Source organism: Mobula birostris, chromosome 8 (genome assembly GCF_030028105.1).
Source record: "Mobula birostris isolate sMobBir1 chromosome 8, sMobBir1.hap1, whole genome shotgun sequence".
NCBI lineage: Eukaryota > Metazoa > Chordata > Chondrichthyes > Myliobatiformes > Myliobatidae > Mobula > Mobula birostris.
Genome location: NC_092377.1, coordinates 32,034,403 through 32,051,965, shown reverse-complemented (window position 1 = coordinate 32,051,965; position 17,563 = coordinate 32,034,403). Strand labels below are relative to the sequence as shown.

At 42.3% G+C, this 17,563-nt stretch overlaps 1 protein-coding gene across 3 annotated transcripts in view; it reads left to right on the top strand.

Moving 5' to 3' along the window:
* Window positions 1–17,563, top strand: part of LOC140201218 (tetratricopeptide repeat protein 7A-like) — a 260,896-nt gene that overhangs the window by 182,062 nt on the left and 61,271 nt on the right. For all 3 annotated transcript variants that reach the window (XM_072264960.1, XM_072264961.1, XM_072264962.1), the window contains 2 exons: window positions 1,990–2,135; window positions 4,594–4,728. In XM_072264960.1, the coding sequence (XP_072121061.1) occupies window positions 1,990–2,135; window positions 4,594–4,728 (281 nt within the window). The remainder of the gene's footprint in view (window positions 1–1,989; window positions 2,136–4,593; window positions 4,729–17,563) is intronic.

Below are 17,563 nucleotides of genomic sequence, written 5' to 3'. Positions count from 1 at the left end.
GCGACGACGACAACAAAACCTGTGCAGGAGAGTTTTTAAAGTGGAAAAGCCGTTGCACTGGGACAGTTCCACTCTCTAGACCTCGGAAGTCCTGGTGCAGTGCCTCAAGCAGTCGTCACCAATGGGGGTTTTTCTTGGATGCACTTGCCTTATCATGCCCTTCACTCTCCACGAAGCGTTTTAGAACCGCCTTCTTGGCCATTGGACCTCACTGTTGATCTCATCCACCTAGTCCGCCAGAGCTGATTTCACATGTTAGGACAGGCATCCCTATTTCACCAGGGTATGGGGCTGGCCAGCTACCCTCACCTGGTTTAGCCCGCCTGTCGAAGCCCTGTACTGGGATGTGGCTGCTGTTGCATGCAAACTGGTCCTTCGAGTTGCAAGTGAGAGCTGAGTGTCCAGTGGGGCCCAAAATTGAGTGAGCTGCCCTGGATTGGACATAATAAGCCATTTCACCAGAGGTGCTAGCCCTCCCAGGACGCCCCATATGGCAGTGTACACTGAACGTGTTCCTCCATTGATAACGATTAGGAAATACAGTTTTATGGTACTGTGGTAGCATTGGTGTGTTCTAATTTTATCTAAATACGTAATTGTTACTCAGTTAAACAGTAGTTTGTCTTTTTATACCTTTTCAACTATTTGTATGAAGCTTTGGCTAATTGGGGCAGCCGCTTAATTGGTCCAAAAGGTACTGGTGCTGATGTGTTTCAATTAACTGGAACCCACTGTATTTCATTCCTGTCTCTATGATTTCTGCTCCAGGATCACTCAAAAAAACTAAACATCACCCAGGATCACAACATGGTTGATTGGAACACCATTGTCACTGTGAACAAGCACTTCCAACAGTCATGGCTGTAATCTGTACCTTTTATGCACTACAAAACCATTTGACAGCTTCTCCCATACTCATGGATCTATCATCGAGTCATAGAATATTACAGCATGGAAAAAAGTCCTTCGGCTCATCTGGTCCACGTTGAACTATTGTGCTGTCTAATCCCATTGACCTGTAGCCGGAACATGGCCCCCCCATACCTCTCCCATCCATGTACCTATCCAAATTTCTCTTAAGTGTTGAAATCAAACCTGCATCCACCACTTCTACTGGCAGCTTGTCCTCTAGAAAGAACGGCAGGCTCATGGGAAGTTTCATCACCTCAAAGTTATAAAGTTACCTTAAGGTCTTAGTTGCTCTTTCATTGTAGCTGGATTAATACCCTGAAACTAACCTTTTAATAGTACTCTGGATTTATATATTCAGAACAGTCTGTCAGTGGGTAGTATCACTTCCTCAAGGAGAATTAAAAATGGGCAATAAATAACGGCTTACACAGGAACACACACATTGCACGTTTAGACAGAGATGTAACATAAAGATTTCTACTCCCCGTGTATGTGAAGGATGTAAGAAATAAAGTCGATTTATTCAATTCATTCATTTATTCATTCACGAGGGAATAAATTTCAAATTTCAAAGTAAATTTATTATCAAAGTACATATATGTCACCAGATACAACCCTGAGATTCATTTTATTATTGGGCATATTCAGTAAATCCAATAACCATAATACAATCAATGAAAGACCGCAACAACTGGGTGGACTACCAATGTGACAACAAACTGTGCAAATACAAAAGAAGATAATAATCAATAAGCAATAGAGAACATGAGATGGAGTCCTTGAAAGTGAGTCCATAGGTTAATTAATGAGTCCATTAATTAAAGAAACATTAATGAATGATAGCCATTTTCATCATTATAGAGGCTAACTACAAGGACACTCTTTGTAACACATTAAGCATGCTAACTGGGACAGACTCAGTTGTTTAACTCAGCTCACAGATGGAGAAAGGAAAATTGGGCACAATACTGGATGTCTTTAGGAAACACGATTAACGACTCTGGAAAGGAGAGATGAAATGATAGAAAACATCCTACAGTCTTATCCTTGTGATGAAATCTATTCTCCTTATTTCAGTGATTGGGACAAAGAGAGCAGCCTAACTGAAGGGGCACAGATGGAAAAACGGAGCACTCTTCAAAGTAGTGTTGGTGAGGGAGCATCGGTTGAGAAACGAAGCATGGTTCACCTTGCTTTCCCAGATTTCCATGAGGGTGAATCAGGTAAGGAGGAATTACATGTCAGGTTTTATAGGATTACGCTTGCCCTATTGAACTATACTTGAAATCCCTACATAAATATTTCAGCTATTTATTTATTTATAGGGAGCAAAAAAACAAGGGGATTTTGCTTGAACTTTAAATGTTGTAAGAAGTATTTTAGGCAAATTCCACAAAGTCAAATATTACTGAATCCTAATCAGATTGGAACTCCCATGAGCTTTTATTTATTATTTAAATGCCCTAATTTCTTGTACTGGTGTTACAGTTAGCACTTATTTAAGATGCAGATTTTTTATGGTTGGAACCTATTTAAGGTACAGATTATTTTATGCTAAATGCCATGAGTTACACTGAGGTATAGTCACAGTAAATCACTTGTTCAGGAAGAGCAGTCCCCATCATGAGAGTTTTTCCGTTAGTGCCAGATCCTGTCCTCTTGTGACACCTGTCCATAACTGCATTCTCCAGGAGAGAGCAAAGAGATACAAAGACCATTCCTTTTTCCCAACTCATTGGCAAGAAATAAAACTCAAGGAATGAAGCACTACTTTTTCAAACATTAATGTCCAGAAACAAACAAAAAGTTTGAAAGCACCTCTCAAACCCACAACCTCCATCATCAGGAAGGGTAAGAGCAGAATGTGCACTGGAACACCACACACTACAGATTCCCCGTCAAGTTGCACGTCATTCTGATCTGAACATATATTGCTTGTCTTTCTTGCTGCTGGGTCTAACTCTCAGAACCCCCTTCCCAACACCGCTTGGAAACTGGGCTGCTGTGATTCATAAAACCAACTCATCATCTTTTCAAGGGCAATTAGGGATGGATAGTGAAAAAAGAGCCCCATTAATGATGCCCAAGAGTTTTAAAAAATGGTCATAATATGGTCCCTTGTGCATTACTGTGTTATGTGACACAAACTTGTCGTTATAAAGCTGTTAAAAATATACTTGCATTCTGTATGCTCTTACAAGACTCATGCATTGGAACTGTAAAATACACAGCCATCCCCAGATCAATTTAGCTATTGTAGTAATTTTGTAACCGATCTATTGTGCAATGAAGATGATCATCACCATCTTCATTCCAGACAAGCATAATGTTTGTATGGTGGTGCAGAGCACAACTTCAACCAAATAGTGCACCAGGGTGGTGTTCAAATGTTCACGAAAATGTTTTCATTGATGGAGAAAAAACAAGTGATGAAGCCTAGATTATTCCATCGCTCTTCTGAATGGGATTGGAAACTGGATGCATAAATAAAGGAATGAGATTTGTTTCTTAACCCCACATAGCACTGTGTCGCAGAAACCTTCTCTCTTGTCCTCTTTGCATTTCAGAATCAGATTTAATATCATCGGCATAGAACACAGAACATAGAAACCTACAGCACATTGCAGGCCCTTCAGCCCACAATGTTGTGCCAACCATGTTACCTACTCTAGAGACTGCCTAGAATTTCCCAGCGCATAACCCTCTATTTTACAAAGCTCCATGTACCTCTCTAAGAGGCTCTTAAAAGACCCTATTGTATCCACTTCCACCACTGCCGCCGGCAGTGCATTCCATGCACCCACCACTCTGTGAAAAACTTACTCCTGATATCCCCTCGGTACCTATTTCCAAGCACCTTAAAACTATGCCCCCTTGTGTTAGCCATTTCAGCCCTGGGAAAAAACCTCTGGCTATCCACACAATCAATGCCCCTCATCATCATATACACCTCTATCAGGTCACCTCTCATCCCCCATCGCTCCAAGGAGAAAAGGCCAAGTTCACTCAACCTATTTTCATAAGGCATGCTCTCCAATCCTGGCAACATCCTTGTAAATCTCCTCTGCACCCTTTCTATAGTTTACACATCCCTCCTGTAGTGAGGTGACCAGAACTGACAACAGTACTCCAAGTGGGGTCTGACCAGGGTCCTCTATAGCTGTAACATTACCTCTCAGCTCCTGAACTCAATCCCACGGTTTGAAGGCCAATGCACCGTATGCCTTCTTAACCACACAATCATCCTGCGCAGTAGCTTTGAGTGTCCTATGGACTCGGGCCCCAAGATCCCTCTAATCCACCACACTGCCAGGAGTCTTACCATTAATGGTTTACTAAGTGTTCGCAAACATGGAGCAAACAACAGGAATTCTGCAGATGCTGGAAATTCAAGCAACACACATCAAAGTTGCTGGTGAACGCAGCAGGCCAGGCAGCATCTGTAGGAAGAGGTGCAGTCGACGTTTCAGGCCGAGAACATGGAGCAAATGTCTTTCCTATCTCCCTTCTTCCTGAAAACTCTGCCAATTTCTTGCTGTCTCGACAAAACAAACCACTCATTTGCACCCATAAAAAATACTCCTACCATTGGTGAAACTCACATATTTAATTTCAGACTACAGTTCCTTTTCAGTCTTTAAATGGAAACACTCAAACTGACACTGCTGAACTGTGCCCCAGGTTCCCAGCGTGTCCCATCCGTTGCTGCTTCCCGAATGGAACAGGCAGCGTCTGAGGAGTCTGCACAAAGCAGCAGTGTGAAGAACTCCCCCAAGCACTTGTCCATCATGCTGGAGCAAATTTGGTTGCAGGCTGGTAAGTGTCAATATCTTATTGATATATGGCAATCTGATAGCATAAATTGCTATATTACAAGGTGACTAATCTTTAGAAGCCCCGGAAGAACAATGTTTCATTTAGCTGTATACATGTGTATGGTTGAATGACATTGAACTTGACATCATTTGTGAAGTGGTCTGGGTAGTGTTTATTGTCTCAGGTTTGTAATCTTCCTCCTTAGATGTCAGAAAACTACAGCACAGAAACAGGCCCTTCGGTCTATCTAGTCCATGCCACCATTGAAACTGCCTAGTCCCACCGACCTGCACCCGGACCATACCCCTATCATCCATGTACTTATCCAAACTTCGCTTAAATGTTGAAATCAAGCTTGCATGCACCACTTGTACTGGCATTTTGTTTCACACTCTCATGACCTGAGTGAAGAACTTTCCCCTTGTATTCCCCTTAAACAGTTCACCCTTATCCATGACCTCTAGTTGTAGTCCCACCCAACCTCCATGGAAAAAGCCTGCTTGCATTTATCCTGTCAATACCCCTCATTATTTTGTATACCTCTATTAAATCTCTCCTCAATCTTCTACGTTCTAGGGAATAAAATTCTAACCTATTCTATCTTTCCTTATAACTCAGGTCCTCCAGACCTGGGCAACATCCTTGTAAATTTTCTCTCTATTCTTTCAACTTTATTTACATCTTTCCTGTAGGTAGGTGACCAAAACTTCACACAATACTCCAAATTAGGCCTCACTCGTGTCTTATACAACTCAACGTAACATCCCAATTGCTGTACTCAGTACTTTGATCTATGAAGGCCATTGTGCCAAAAAGCTTTCTTTACAACCCTAATTGTCTGTGACTCCACTTTCAATGAGTTATGGACCTGTATTCTGAGATCCGTTTGTTCGACAGCACTGATCAGTGCCCCACTACTCACTGTGCAACTCCGACCCTGGTTGGTCCTACCGAAGTGCAACACCTCACGTTTGTTTCCAGAAAATTCCATCTGCCATTTTTCAGCTCATTTTTCCAGCTGGTCCAGAGCCCACTGCAAGCTCAGATAGTCTTTCTCATTGTCCGCTACACCCCTAATCTTGGTGCCGTCCGCAAACTTGCTGATCCATTTAACCACATTATCATCCAGATCACTGATACAGATGACAAACAATGACCCAGCACCTGGTAACTTCCTCGAAAAACTCTACAAGATTGGTTAGCCATGACCTACCATGCACAAAGCTTTGCTGATTATCCCTAATCAGTCCCTGTCCATCCAAATACTCATAACTGTGGTCCCTTTGAATACCCTCCAATTATCTTCTCACTCATGATGTCAGTCTCACCGGCCTCTACTTTCCTCGTTTATTCTTAGTGCTTTTCTTCAACAGTGGAAAACATTAACTATTCTCCAATCCTTTGGTACCTCACCTCTCGCCAAGGATGATTTAAATGTTTCTGCTTGGACCCCTGCAATTACCGCACTTGCCTCCCACAGGGTCCCTCTGTGCATTCCCAGTACAAAATCCAATGATGTAGATAACTCCACATTCCTACACAAGAGCTGTCATGTGTATACTGTGATAATTGTAATGCCTGGTTTTGTAACACCCACTTATCTATTATCTGCTGTTTCCCCTGACTGGGTTTTTTTTTCCAATCTAGGGGTTACAGTTTCAAAACAAGATCATGTTTTTCACCCAGATAGTATGCAATACTAGAATTCCCTCTGCAGAGTAGTCACAGCGGCGATTGATATGTTTTCAGATATCAAGGGAACAAAGTGATATGGGATAAAGGCAGAAATCTGGTGGTATTGATAAAGGATCATCTATGATTTTATTGAATGGCAGAGCAGGCACGAAGGCTGTATAGCCTGCTCCTGGTTATATATTTGTTCTTCATTCAGTTGTACATAAAACAAAGGTAACATTGGAATCATGGGGGACTTGCAACTGCATTTAAAAAAACTCTGGAAACCAAATTTGCAGTAACAGTAAGGGGAATGAATTAAAGATGGTTTCTAGGTCAGTGTGTCGCAGAACCACCAAGGGAACTGGTTATTTTAGATCTAGTATTTTGCAATGAAACAGGGTTAATTAATAACCTCGTAGTAAAAGAGCCCCTGGGGAAGAGTGGTCATAATATAATGGAATTTTATATAGAGTTTGAGAGTGATTCAATTAACTCTGAAACTGGAGTCATATATTTGAACAGAATGAAAGTACGAGGGGTGTATTGGATGAGGTAGATTGGCAAACTAGATTTCAAAAATATGAAGGTGGATAAATACAGTAGTTATTTCTTTAAATGGCCAGTGCTTAAAGAAATTGTGCAAAAAACAACAGATTTCTAAAATGTATAGGAAAAATGGTCAACCGTGAGTGATGAAGGAAGAAAGATTAAAGATTAGTTTTATTTGTCTCAGGTACACCAAAACATACAGTGAAACATCTTGTTTTGGGATAATGACCAACACAGTCCAAGGATGTGTTGGAGACAGTCTACAAGTGTCACCTTGTTTCCTGTGCCAACATTGCAAAACTTGCAGGCTTTAAATATTAAATAAGTATTTAATCTGAATTTTCCAAAGGAGCTATAAACCTGAAGAGTGTGAGAGCTTAGAATTCAACAAAGTATAGGCAGAATAATTACAGAAAATAGTGCTAACTAGCAGCAGACATAAAAATAGACTGTTTATGCTTACAAAGGCATGTAAAAAGGAAGAGATTTGCAATTATAAACATCGGTTTCTCTCAGAAGATGTAGGAGAAATAATGAGAAGAAAATTGGCATAGACATTTAGAAAAATTGGTTTGTTGCTACTTTCATGGTGTGGTAACTTCAGGACAGGAAGACTCTTTGTATACTATTGAACTGACATTGAATTTGGCATTGTACTCGAAACAGATCCAAGTCATGCCTGGAGTCCTCCTCAAATGAAGTTTAAAAAGATGGCTATTGCAAAGCTCATTCATGTTAATTTGCCTCTCAATAAAATGGGATTTTGTATTTGATCAGTGATTCCATTATGATAACTGACTGTTGATACTACTTTCAGGAGCAAATTTTATTTTTCTGTTGTGAGGTTTTTGGGTGCTTTGGACTGATTTGTGGTTACTGATAAAGTCCAATCTGAGTCTAGGAGTGAATGAAACTTTCTGTCCACAACAGTGCCCAGCATCTTTAAATAAGTTGCTGCCTGTTGCAGTTTTGTATGCATGACCTAGATGGGTTGCTGGACTTCTCATATAAGTCAGTGGTGCAATGAACCTTTCATTTGTCCATATACATTAAAGGAAAGAAAGTGTTAAATTGCCTGGCGTGTACCATTTCTAACATGACTCAGTAAGAACTTTTGATCATATTACTTCATTGTAGTTCTTGCTCTGTCCATGTGTTACATTCTGCTATACTGATGATGCATGAGCAAAAATTCAAACCAAATTGGCCAGATGATTCCTTGAAATCCAGATACCAGCATCTTTGTACATAAACTAGGGAAAGAATCAAGAGGGTAATATGACATTACAGTAAGAAATGGTAGGGGTGAAGAAAAACTCCTTTATACTGTTTCAGGTCAAGGATCCGATTAGAAATGACTATCAAAGATCTGGCTAGATTGGAAAGAGAACTAAATTGTGAAAGAATTCTCAATTCGCTTTCAAGGAAGCAGGTATCATTGAACTGTGGATTATAACTTAATAATCATTAGAGAATTAAAGTTGGAAATAAAACCTTTAAGTCTGTTGATTTGTTGGCTTAGCTAGTTGCAAACAGACTTCCACTATTCTTGACAGGTCATATCTTATCAGCATTTTGAGTTGATCAAAGGGATATTCAGATTAAATAATTGTAGTTCACTGTTCCAAAACAACAACCTTTGATTTGAGATATTTGATATAAGTTAAGTGTAAAAAGGCATCCGTTAGTCTTGCAAGACCATGGAAAGTCTTCATCCTCCAGGGCGCAGGTCTGGGCAAGGTTGTATGAAAGACCAGCAGTTGCCCATGCTGCAAGTCTCCCCTCACCACAACACCGATGTTGTCCAAGGGAAGGGCATTAGGACCCATACAGCTTGGCACCAGTGTCGTTGCAGAGCACTGTGTGATTAAGTGCCTTGCTTGAAGACACAACATGTTGCCTCATCTGGGGCTGAAACTCACGACCTTCAGGTCGCTAGTCGAATGCCTTAACCACTTGGCCACGTGCCCACACAAATTAAGTGTATCTTTGTACTTAGTCATTGGGGGAGGGGGAGAACTATGTCCAAGCAATATTAGGTAAACCAAGTCCTGGCAACTTGGAGTTGAAAGCTTGTCCAGCATCGTTCAATTACTATGGAAAGCTGATGTCATCTTTAGTAGATATGAAAAGACCTCAATACAGAATCACAAGACATAATAGATGTAGAGAAGAAAGAAAGAAGCTATGTGCCATGTGTTGATAGATTTGCTGCTGAGTTTGCCAGGCACTTGCTTATTATGACACAGTGAAGCCAATGCTGCTTCCTTGTGATGCATCACCTGTTTTAGTTGGTGTAACTTTGACAGGCTGTATGAAGAATAAAGATGGCAAGGTTTTATCTTTTCAAGGTAAAACAGAATTCCTTGCCAATAGATAAATTATTAAAACAGTTATAGATGAATGTGTCCCCACAAAATCATTCAGAGTCTTCCCCAATCTGAAGCCCTGAAAGAACCGCGAGTTCTGCAGTCTGTTGAGGGCCAGGTCAGAGGCACTCAAGTCTGGTGACCAAAAAAATTCTGGACTAAATTTGAATCAACAAAGGATGCTCAATGTTTGTGTCACCGCTTGAATATTACCACCTCTTATAAGGCAAAATTAACCGACATAGACGACAACAGGTCTTCACTTTCAGATGAGCTTAATGCCTTCTGTGCTCACTTTGACCATCAAAACATGGAGGGACCATCACAAACTCCCACAGATCTGGATGATCCTGTGATTCCAGACTCTGAGGCCAACATTAGAGCATCCTTTAGGAGGGAAAGCCCACAGAAAGCCTCCTGCTCAGATGGGGTACCTGGCTGAGTACTAAAGACCTGTGCTGATCAAATAGTTGCAGTGTTCACTGAGATCTTTAACCTCTTGCTTCGGCATTCTGAGGTACCCAAATACTTCAAGCAAGCTTCACTTATACCAATGCCTAAGAAGAACATGGTGACCTGCCTCAATGACTATCACCTGGTAGCACTTACATTCACAGTGATGAAGTGTTTTGAGGGGTTGGTGATGAAATATACCAACTCCTGCCTGAGAAGCGACCTAGAGCCACTCCACAAACAAGAGAAAATCTGCAGATGCTGGAAATCCAACAAATACACACAAAATGTTGGAAGAACTCAGCAGACCAGATGGCACCTGTGGAAAAGAGTACAGTCGACATTTCGGGCCGAGACCCTTCAGCAAGGCCTCTTGAGTGAGTGGGGCATTGGTGGGGCTTAAAGCTCGATCCTGAATGGTTGGATCTGAATTACCTATTTCTGACTGGTTAATTTGAATTGGCGTTGAACTGTCTGGTCAATTTTTCAGGCCAAACCCTTTTTAGGAATGTGTGGTCCCAGACTGGAGCTATCTCTGTACTCTTAGAAGCTACATTTAGGTCACCCCACGTGTTCCATCTCTAATGATTCCCTAATCTTTCTCTTGTAGGCATTCTCTTCCTAGTCAAGGATGTTGGTCTCATCAAAACGTGGTCTACATGAGCATGATAGGCAGCGTTCAGCAATCCCACTTCATTCTGCTCTTAACTTTTTTAATTCAGTCTTTTGTTCTGCTATCCTTGTCTTCGATGGCTTTCCAGTCTCACCAATATATACTTCTTTGCATGGTGATAGAGGTACGGAGTACACAACTCCCTGACACATTTCGTTAGATCTTCTAGGTGTCATTTTGCTTAGCCTTTTCCTGATTGTGTCCTTACATTTTGCTATTAACTGGACACCACATATTTGATGAATTTGTCTTAGCTTTTCAGTTTAGCTGCCACTGTATGGCACAATAACCGTTCTATCGGGAGCTTGTCTTTGTTGTGTTGCACTACATTCCTTTTTTGATTAAGTGCATAGGGTAGCAGTTTTTCTTGAATGCTCCTCTGATCTTCCTGTACTCTTCCTCCTTTGCAGTTCTAGTTGTGCACAAGGTGTTTGCTCTTAGTGCCATGCCTCAAAACAATGCCAAGCATTGTCTTCTTTGAATAATTTGACCGGAAATTCAGATGCTGGTCTGTGTGAGTCTTTTTCCTGTAAAAACTCAACTCCAGCTTGTCTACCATCTGTTTTACCATAACATCTAAAGATGCAAAGTACCTCACTTTCTACTTCTATAGTAAACTGATCGGGCTTGTTCTGATTGCTTAGATGTGTTAAAAATGCTTCTAATACTTCTTGACCGTGTTTCCATAGGATAAAGGTGTCGTCCCACATAGCGCAGCTTTAAGTCTGACTTTTTAGTAATTGTAGCGAAGGCTTTTGTTTCAAGGCTGTCCATGAGTAAATTGCAGAGTACAGGAGATCTCATGCCCATTCCATCCTTTTGTTTGTAGAAATTTTCACCAAACTGGGAAACTGTGCAAGTCACACAAAATGTAGACATCTTCAAGATTTTGTCTAAATACAATGATGTCTTTTCTTTCCATGAAGCATTTTTGTTCATTGCCTCTCTCAAGCATGGCACATTCCTAAAGAGGCTTTGGCCTGAAAAATTGATCAGTGCAATTAACCAAGGCCAATTCAAAATAACCAATCAAGAAAAGCCAATTCAGATCTAGCCAATCAGGATTGAGCTTTATGCCCCACCCATGCCCTGCTCACCCGAGAGCTTATGTAAGACCATAAGACATAGGAGCAGAATTAGGCCACTCAGCCCCTCGTGTTTGCTACAGGTTTCCATTATGGCTGATCCCGGATCACACTCAACCCCATACACCTGCCTTCTCACCATATCTTTTGATGCCCTGGCTGATCAGGAAACGATCAACTTCCGCTTTAAATATACGCATGGACTTGGCCTCCACTGCAGTCTGTGGCAGAGCATTCCACAGATTCACTACTGTGGCTAAAAAATTTCCTCCCTGCCTCTGTTCTAAAAGGTTGCCTATCAATTTTAAGGCTGTGTCCTCTAGCTCTGGATGTCCCCACTATAGGAAACATCCTTTTCACATCCACCCTATCTAGTTCTTTCAATATTTGGTAGGTTTTAGTGAGACCTCCCTGCATTCTTCTAAGTTCCAGTGAGTACAAAGCTGCCAAATGCTCCTCATATGTTAACCCCTTCATTCCTAGAATCATCCTTGTGAACCTCCTCTGGACTCTCCCCAATGACAACACATTCTTTCGGAGATATGGGGCCCAAAACTGTTGATAGTACTCCACATGTGGCCTGACTAGTGTCTTATAAAGCCTCAGCATTATCTCCTTGCTTTTATATATTTTTCCCCTGGAAATAAATTCCAACATTGCATCTGCCTTCTTTATTACAGACTCAACCTGTAAGTTAACCTCCTGGGAGTCTTGCATGAGGACTCCAAAGTCCCTGCACCTCCTGATGTTTGAACCTTCTTCCCATTTAGATAATAGTCCGCACTGTTGTTCCTTTTACCAAAATGCATTATCATACATTTCCCAACCACTTTTTTTGACCGTTCATCCGATTTGTCTTTCCTTGGCTTTTATGCAGTCTTTAATTTCCCTTGTCAGTCACAGTTGCTTACCCCTGCCATTGAGAACAAGTTCTTCAGTGGGACCTATCTATCCTGTGCCTTGTGATAGAAATTTCAGCCACCTGCGCTCTGCCGTCATCCCCGCCAGTATCTCCCTTCAATCCACCTGGGCAAGCTCCTCTCTCATGCCTCTGTAATTCCCTTGATTGCATTGTGATACTGATACACTGACTTGTGCTTCTGCCTCTCAAACTGCAGTATGAATTCGATTGTATCATGATTACTGCCTCCTAAAGGTTCCTTTACATTATGCTCCCTAATAAGATCTGGGTTATTACACAGCACCTATTGGTGTGTGTAATATGACATGGTTGAGGATTACAAATACCTGGGGATACGAATTGACAATAAACTGGACTGGTCAAAGAACATTGAGGCTGTCTACAAGAAGGGTCAGAGCTGTCTCTATTTCCTGAGGAGACTGAGGTCCTTTAACATCTGCTGGATGATGCTGAGGATGTTCTACGAGTCTGTGGTGGCCAGTGCTATCATGTTTGCTATTGTGTGCTGGGGCAGCAGGCTGAGGGTAGCAGACACCAACAGAATCAACGAACTCATTCGTAAGGCTAGTGATGTTGTGGGGATGGAACTGGACTCTCTGACGGTGGTGTCTGAAAAGAGGCTGCTGTCCAAGTTGCATGCCATCTTGAACAATGTCTCCCATCCACTACATAATGTACTGGTTGGGCACAGGAGTACATTCAGCCAGAGACTCATTCCACCGAGATGCAGCACAGAGCGTCATAGGAAGTCATTCCTGCCTGTGGCCATCAAACTTTACAACTCCTCCCTTGGAGGGTCAGACACCCTGAGCCAATAGGCTGGTCCTGGACTTATTTCATAATTTACTGGCATAATTTCCATATTACTATTTAACTATTTATGGTTCTATTACTATTTATTATTTATGGTGCAACTGTAACGAAAACCAATTTCCCCCAAGATCAATAAAGTATGACTATGACTATGACCTAATCTGAGAAAGCCTTTCCCCATGTAGGCTCAAGCACAACCTGCTCTAAAAAGCCATCTTGTCGGCATTCAACAGAATTCCCACTCTTGTGATCAGACATCAACCTGATTTTCCCAGTCCCCTTGCATATTGAAGTCACCATTACAATTGTTACATTACCCTTACTATGCCTTTTCTAGCTCCCTTTGCAATCTCAATCCCACATATTGGCTACTATTTGGAGGCCTATATATGACTCCCATAATGGTTTTTTTTAACCCTTGCAGTTTCTTAATTCCACCCACAAAGATTCAACATTCTCTGACCCTGTGTCACTGCTTTCTAAAGATGTAATTTCATTCCTTGCCAACAGAGCCACACCTCTGCCCCTGCCTCCCTCCCTGTCTTTTCAACACAAAGTATATCATTTGCTGTTAAGCTCCCAGCTATGGCCTTCTTTCAGCCACGACTCAGTGATGCCCACAACATCGTACCGACTAATCTCCGATTGCACCACGAGTTAGTCCACCTTATTCCGAATGCTACATGCATTTAAATACAGCACCTTCCATTTGAGAAGAAATTCTTCGCCCTTTTGAATTTCTTCTGTGGTACAATTTAACTCTTTGCTCTGTCTGCATTTGTACCCAGTCACTGGCTTGTCCTTCCTTGCATTCATGTTACATCCATCATCTACTTGTGAACCTGCTGGCTCATCTTCAGCTCTATCATACTGGTTCCCATCCCCCTCCCATATTAGCTTAAACCGCTCCCAACATCTCTAGTAAGACTGCCCAGGAGAATATTGGTCCCACTTGGATTCAAGTGTGGCCTTTTGTACAGGTCACCTCATTCTATTCCTATCCTCACTGTCGCATGGCACGGGTAGCAGTCCCGAGATTACTGCCCTTGGTGTCCTGTTTCTCAGTTTCCTTCCTAACTCGCTGTATTCTGTTTTCAGGACCTTATCCCTTTTTCTACCTATGTAGTTGCCACCAATACGTACCATGACTTCTGGCTGCCTACCCTCCCTTTTCAGGATATTGTGGACACATTCAGAAACATCGTGGACCCTGGCATCTGGGAGGCAAACTACCATCTACGTTTCTTTTTCGTGCACACAGTATCGCCTCTCTGTCTCTCCCCCCCCCTCCCCCAACTATAGGGAGGGGGAGGGGAACGTCGACTCAGACCATGAGAGGCCTGCGTCGGGCATTTTCATACCTTACAAGGTGCAGATTGAAAGTCTGAGTGGGGCGCCACTCCTCGCCCAGACTAGAGCAATGTGTGATTAAGTGCCTTGCTCAAGGGCACAAACACGCTGCCACAGTTGAGGCTCGAACTAGTGACCTTGAGATAACTAGACGAACGCCTTAACCACTTGGCCACGTGCCCAACTATAGAGTCCCCATCCTCTTCAGTTCCCCACCCTTCTGCACCACAGAGCCAGACTCAGTGCTAGAGGCATGGCCACTGCTGCTTCCCCCAGGTAGGTACCCCCACCCCCCAACAGTACTCAAATTGGAGTACTTATTGTTGAGGGGTACAGCCACAGGGGTGCTCTCCACTATCTGAAGTTCTCTCTTTCTTCTGACAGTCACCCATTTACCTGTCCCTTGTAGCCTTGGGTTGATTAACTCCTTGTAGCACTCCTGCCTTTCACCTCTTCACTTGCCGTAACAAGCTGTAGCTCCAGTTCCCTAACACAGTCTCTAAGGAGCTGCATCTTAATGTACCTAGTGCAGATATGGCTATCGGGGATATAAGCCTATCCCTTATTCTTTCAAGAGTTAAATAAGAAAGAAGAAATAAGGAATGAACTTATCTACTTACCTTGCCTCCGCCTGTTGAGCCAAAGCCTTTCCACTCTTGACGATGACCGCTTCGCCAGATGGTATCCCTATTTTATGGAGACTGGCTTTTTAAAGCTCTTTGCCGGACTTGCATGGGAACGCTTCTCCTGCACCTGTGCAGTACTCCAATCAATGACTCCTGCTGAAGAAACTTCCTGCTTTTTAAGGCTCTTCACTGGACTTGCATGGGAACACTTCTCCTACATCTGTGCAGTACTCCAATCAACGAGTGATTTGAATCAAAGAATCGAGGTATTTCCAGGGTGACTTGCCATTTGGCTAACTTGTGCCTGACGAAGATGGTTGTGTTTACCATTGAAGTGTTGCATTCAGTATCTGTAAGTATGTGACTGCTGGCCAAAAGATAGTATGGATAGATTTGACAACCAGTCTCAAAGCTTCTGTATTCAGTTCAACAATACTATGGTCATAGGTTGAATCAAAGGTGGTGATGAATCAGCATGTAGGAGGGGGACTGAAAATGTGGTTGAGTGGTTCCACCACAACAAACTCTCACTCAATGCCAGCAAGACCAAGGAGCTGATTATTGACTTCGGGAGAAGGAAATCAGAGGTCCATGAGCCAGTCCTCATCAGAGGTGAAGAAGGTTAGCAACTTTAAATTCCTTCATGTCAGCTTGTCAGAGGACCTGTCCTGGGCCCAGCATGAAAGAGTAATTATGAAACAGGACAGCGCCTCTATTTCCTTCGGAGTTTGCGAAGATTCAGCGTGACATCTATAACTTCGGCAAACTTCTATAGATGTGTAGTGGAGAGTATATTGACTGGCTACATCACAGTCTGGTATGGAAACACCAGTGCCCTTGAATGGAAAATCCAACAAAATGTAGTGGACACAGCCCAGTCAATCACGGATAAAGCCCTCCCCACCACGGAGAACATCTACCCGAAGCGTTGTCGCAGGAAAGGAGCATCCATTATCAGTGACCCCCACGTCACCTAGGTCATGCTTCCTTCTTGCTGCCAGCAGGAAGAAGGTACAGGAGCCTCAGGACTCTCATTACCAGGTTCAGGAATAGTTATTACCCCTTCACCATTGGGCCCTTGAACCAAAGGGATAACTTCACTGAACTTCACTTGCCCTGTCACTGAACTGTTCCCACAACCTATGGACTCACTTTCAAAATCTCTTCATCTCATGTTCTCTGTATTTATTCCTTATTTATTTATTATTATTATTACTTTCTGTTTGTATTAGCAGAGTTCATTGTCTTTTGCACTCTGTTTGAACACCCAAGTTGGTGTGGTTTTTCGTTGATTCTATTACGGCTATTATTCCATTGTAGATTTATGAAGTATGCCTGCAAGAAATTGAATCTCGGTGTTGTATGGTTACCTATATGTCCTTCGGTAATAAATTTACCTTGAACTTTGAAAAAAGAAGATTTAACTGTTATCCATAAAGTGAAGTTTCACAAATATCTCAGTGGGCCGAACTTTTCACGGACCAGAAACCTATTCGGTGATTCCTTGGCTAACGGGTAAAGATTGACATTAGCACTGTCTGTGGAGGACTGTTCTGAAATAGACGGGTGGACAGTACAATCGGAGTGGAATATGAATTCAAGTTGAGAGCCATTTGCTATGCCTCTACATAAATCACCAGTATCAGGACAGATTATGGCATTGTGGAAATGCTTGGATATTTCTCCAGTCATAATCCCAGAGCTTGCTACCATGTGTAGATGCAATCCCACCCTATTGTGATTCCATAACCACATCCAGTGTGAATAGAAAAGAAAATGTGACAGTGACTTGTTGTTACTGCAATACAGAAAATGTCCCAAGATAAGCCTATTGCATGCTGGTGGAACTCAGCAGGTCAGGTGGAATCTGTGGGAATGAATAAATAGTCAACGTTTTGTGCCGAGACCCTCCATCAGGATGACCCTATAGAATGCTGTGGTACTGTGGGGTTGATCCATTTATTGGTACTGTGGGGATTGATCCATTTATTGGTACTGTGGGGATTGACTCATATATTGGTACTGTGGGGATTGAATGCTGCTGATCCATTACAAGAAAGAGCAGCTACTTTGAAATATTTGCATGAAGGACACCCAGATGTACCTCATCATATCAAGCAATCAGTGTTATCTGAAACAGTCAAATGACAAGATGAAAGATAATCACACAAATCTACCAGCTGTTCCTCCTCTACCACAGCCCAACTGAGGAAGCTGCAGTTAAGGATACAAATGGGCCTTGGAACTGCATTTGTGGAAAATTGCCGTGATCGTAATAGATATCCATTTCAGGTGGATATGTACAGTTTCCATGATCA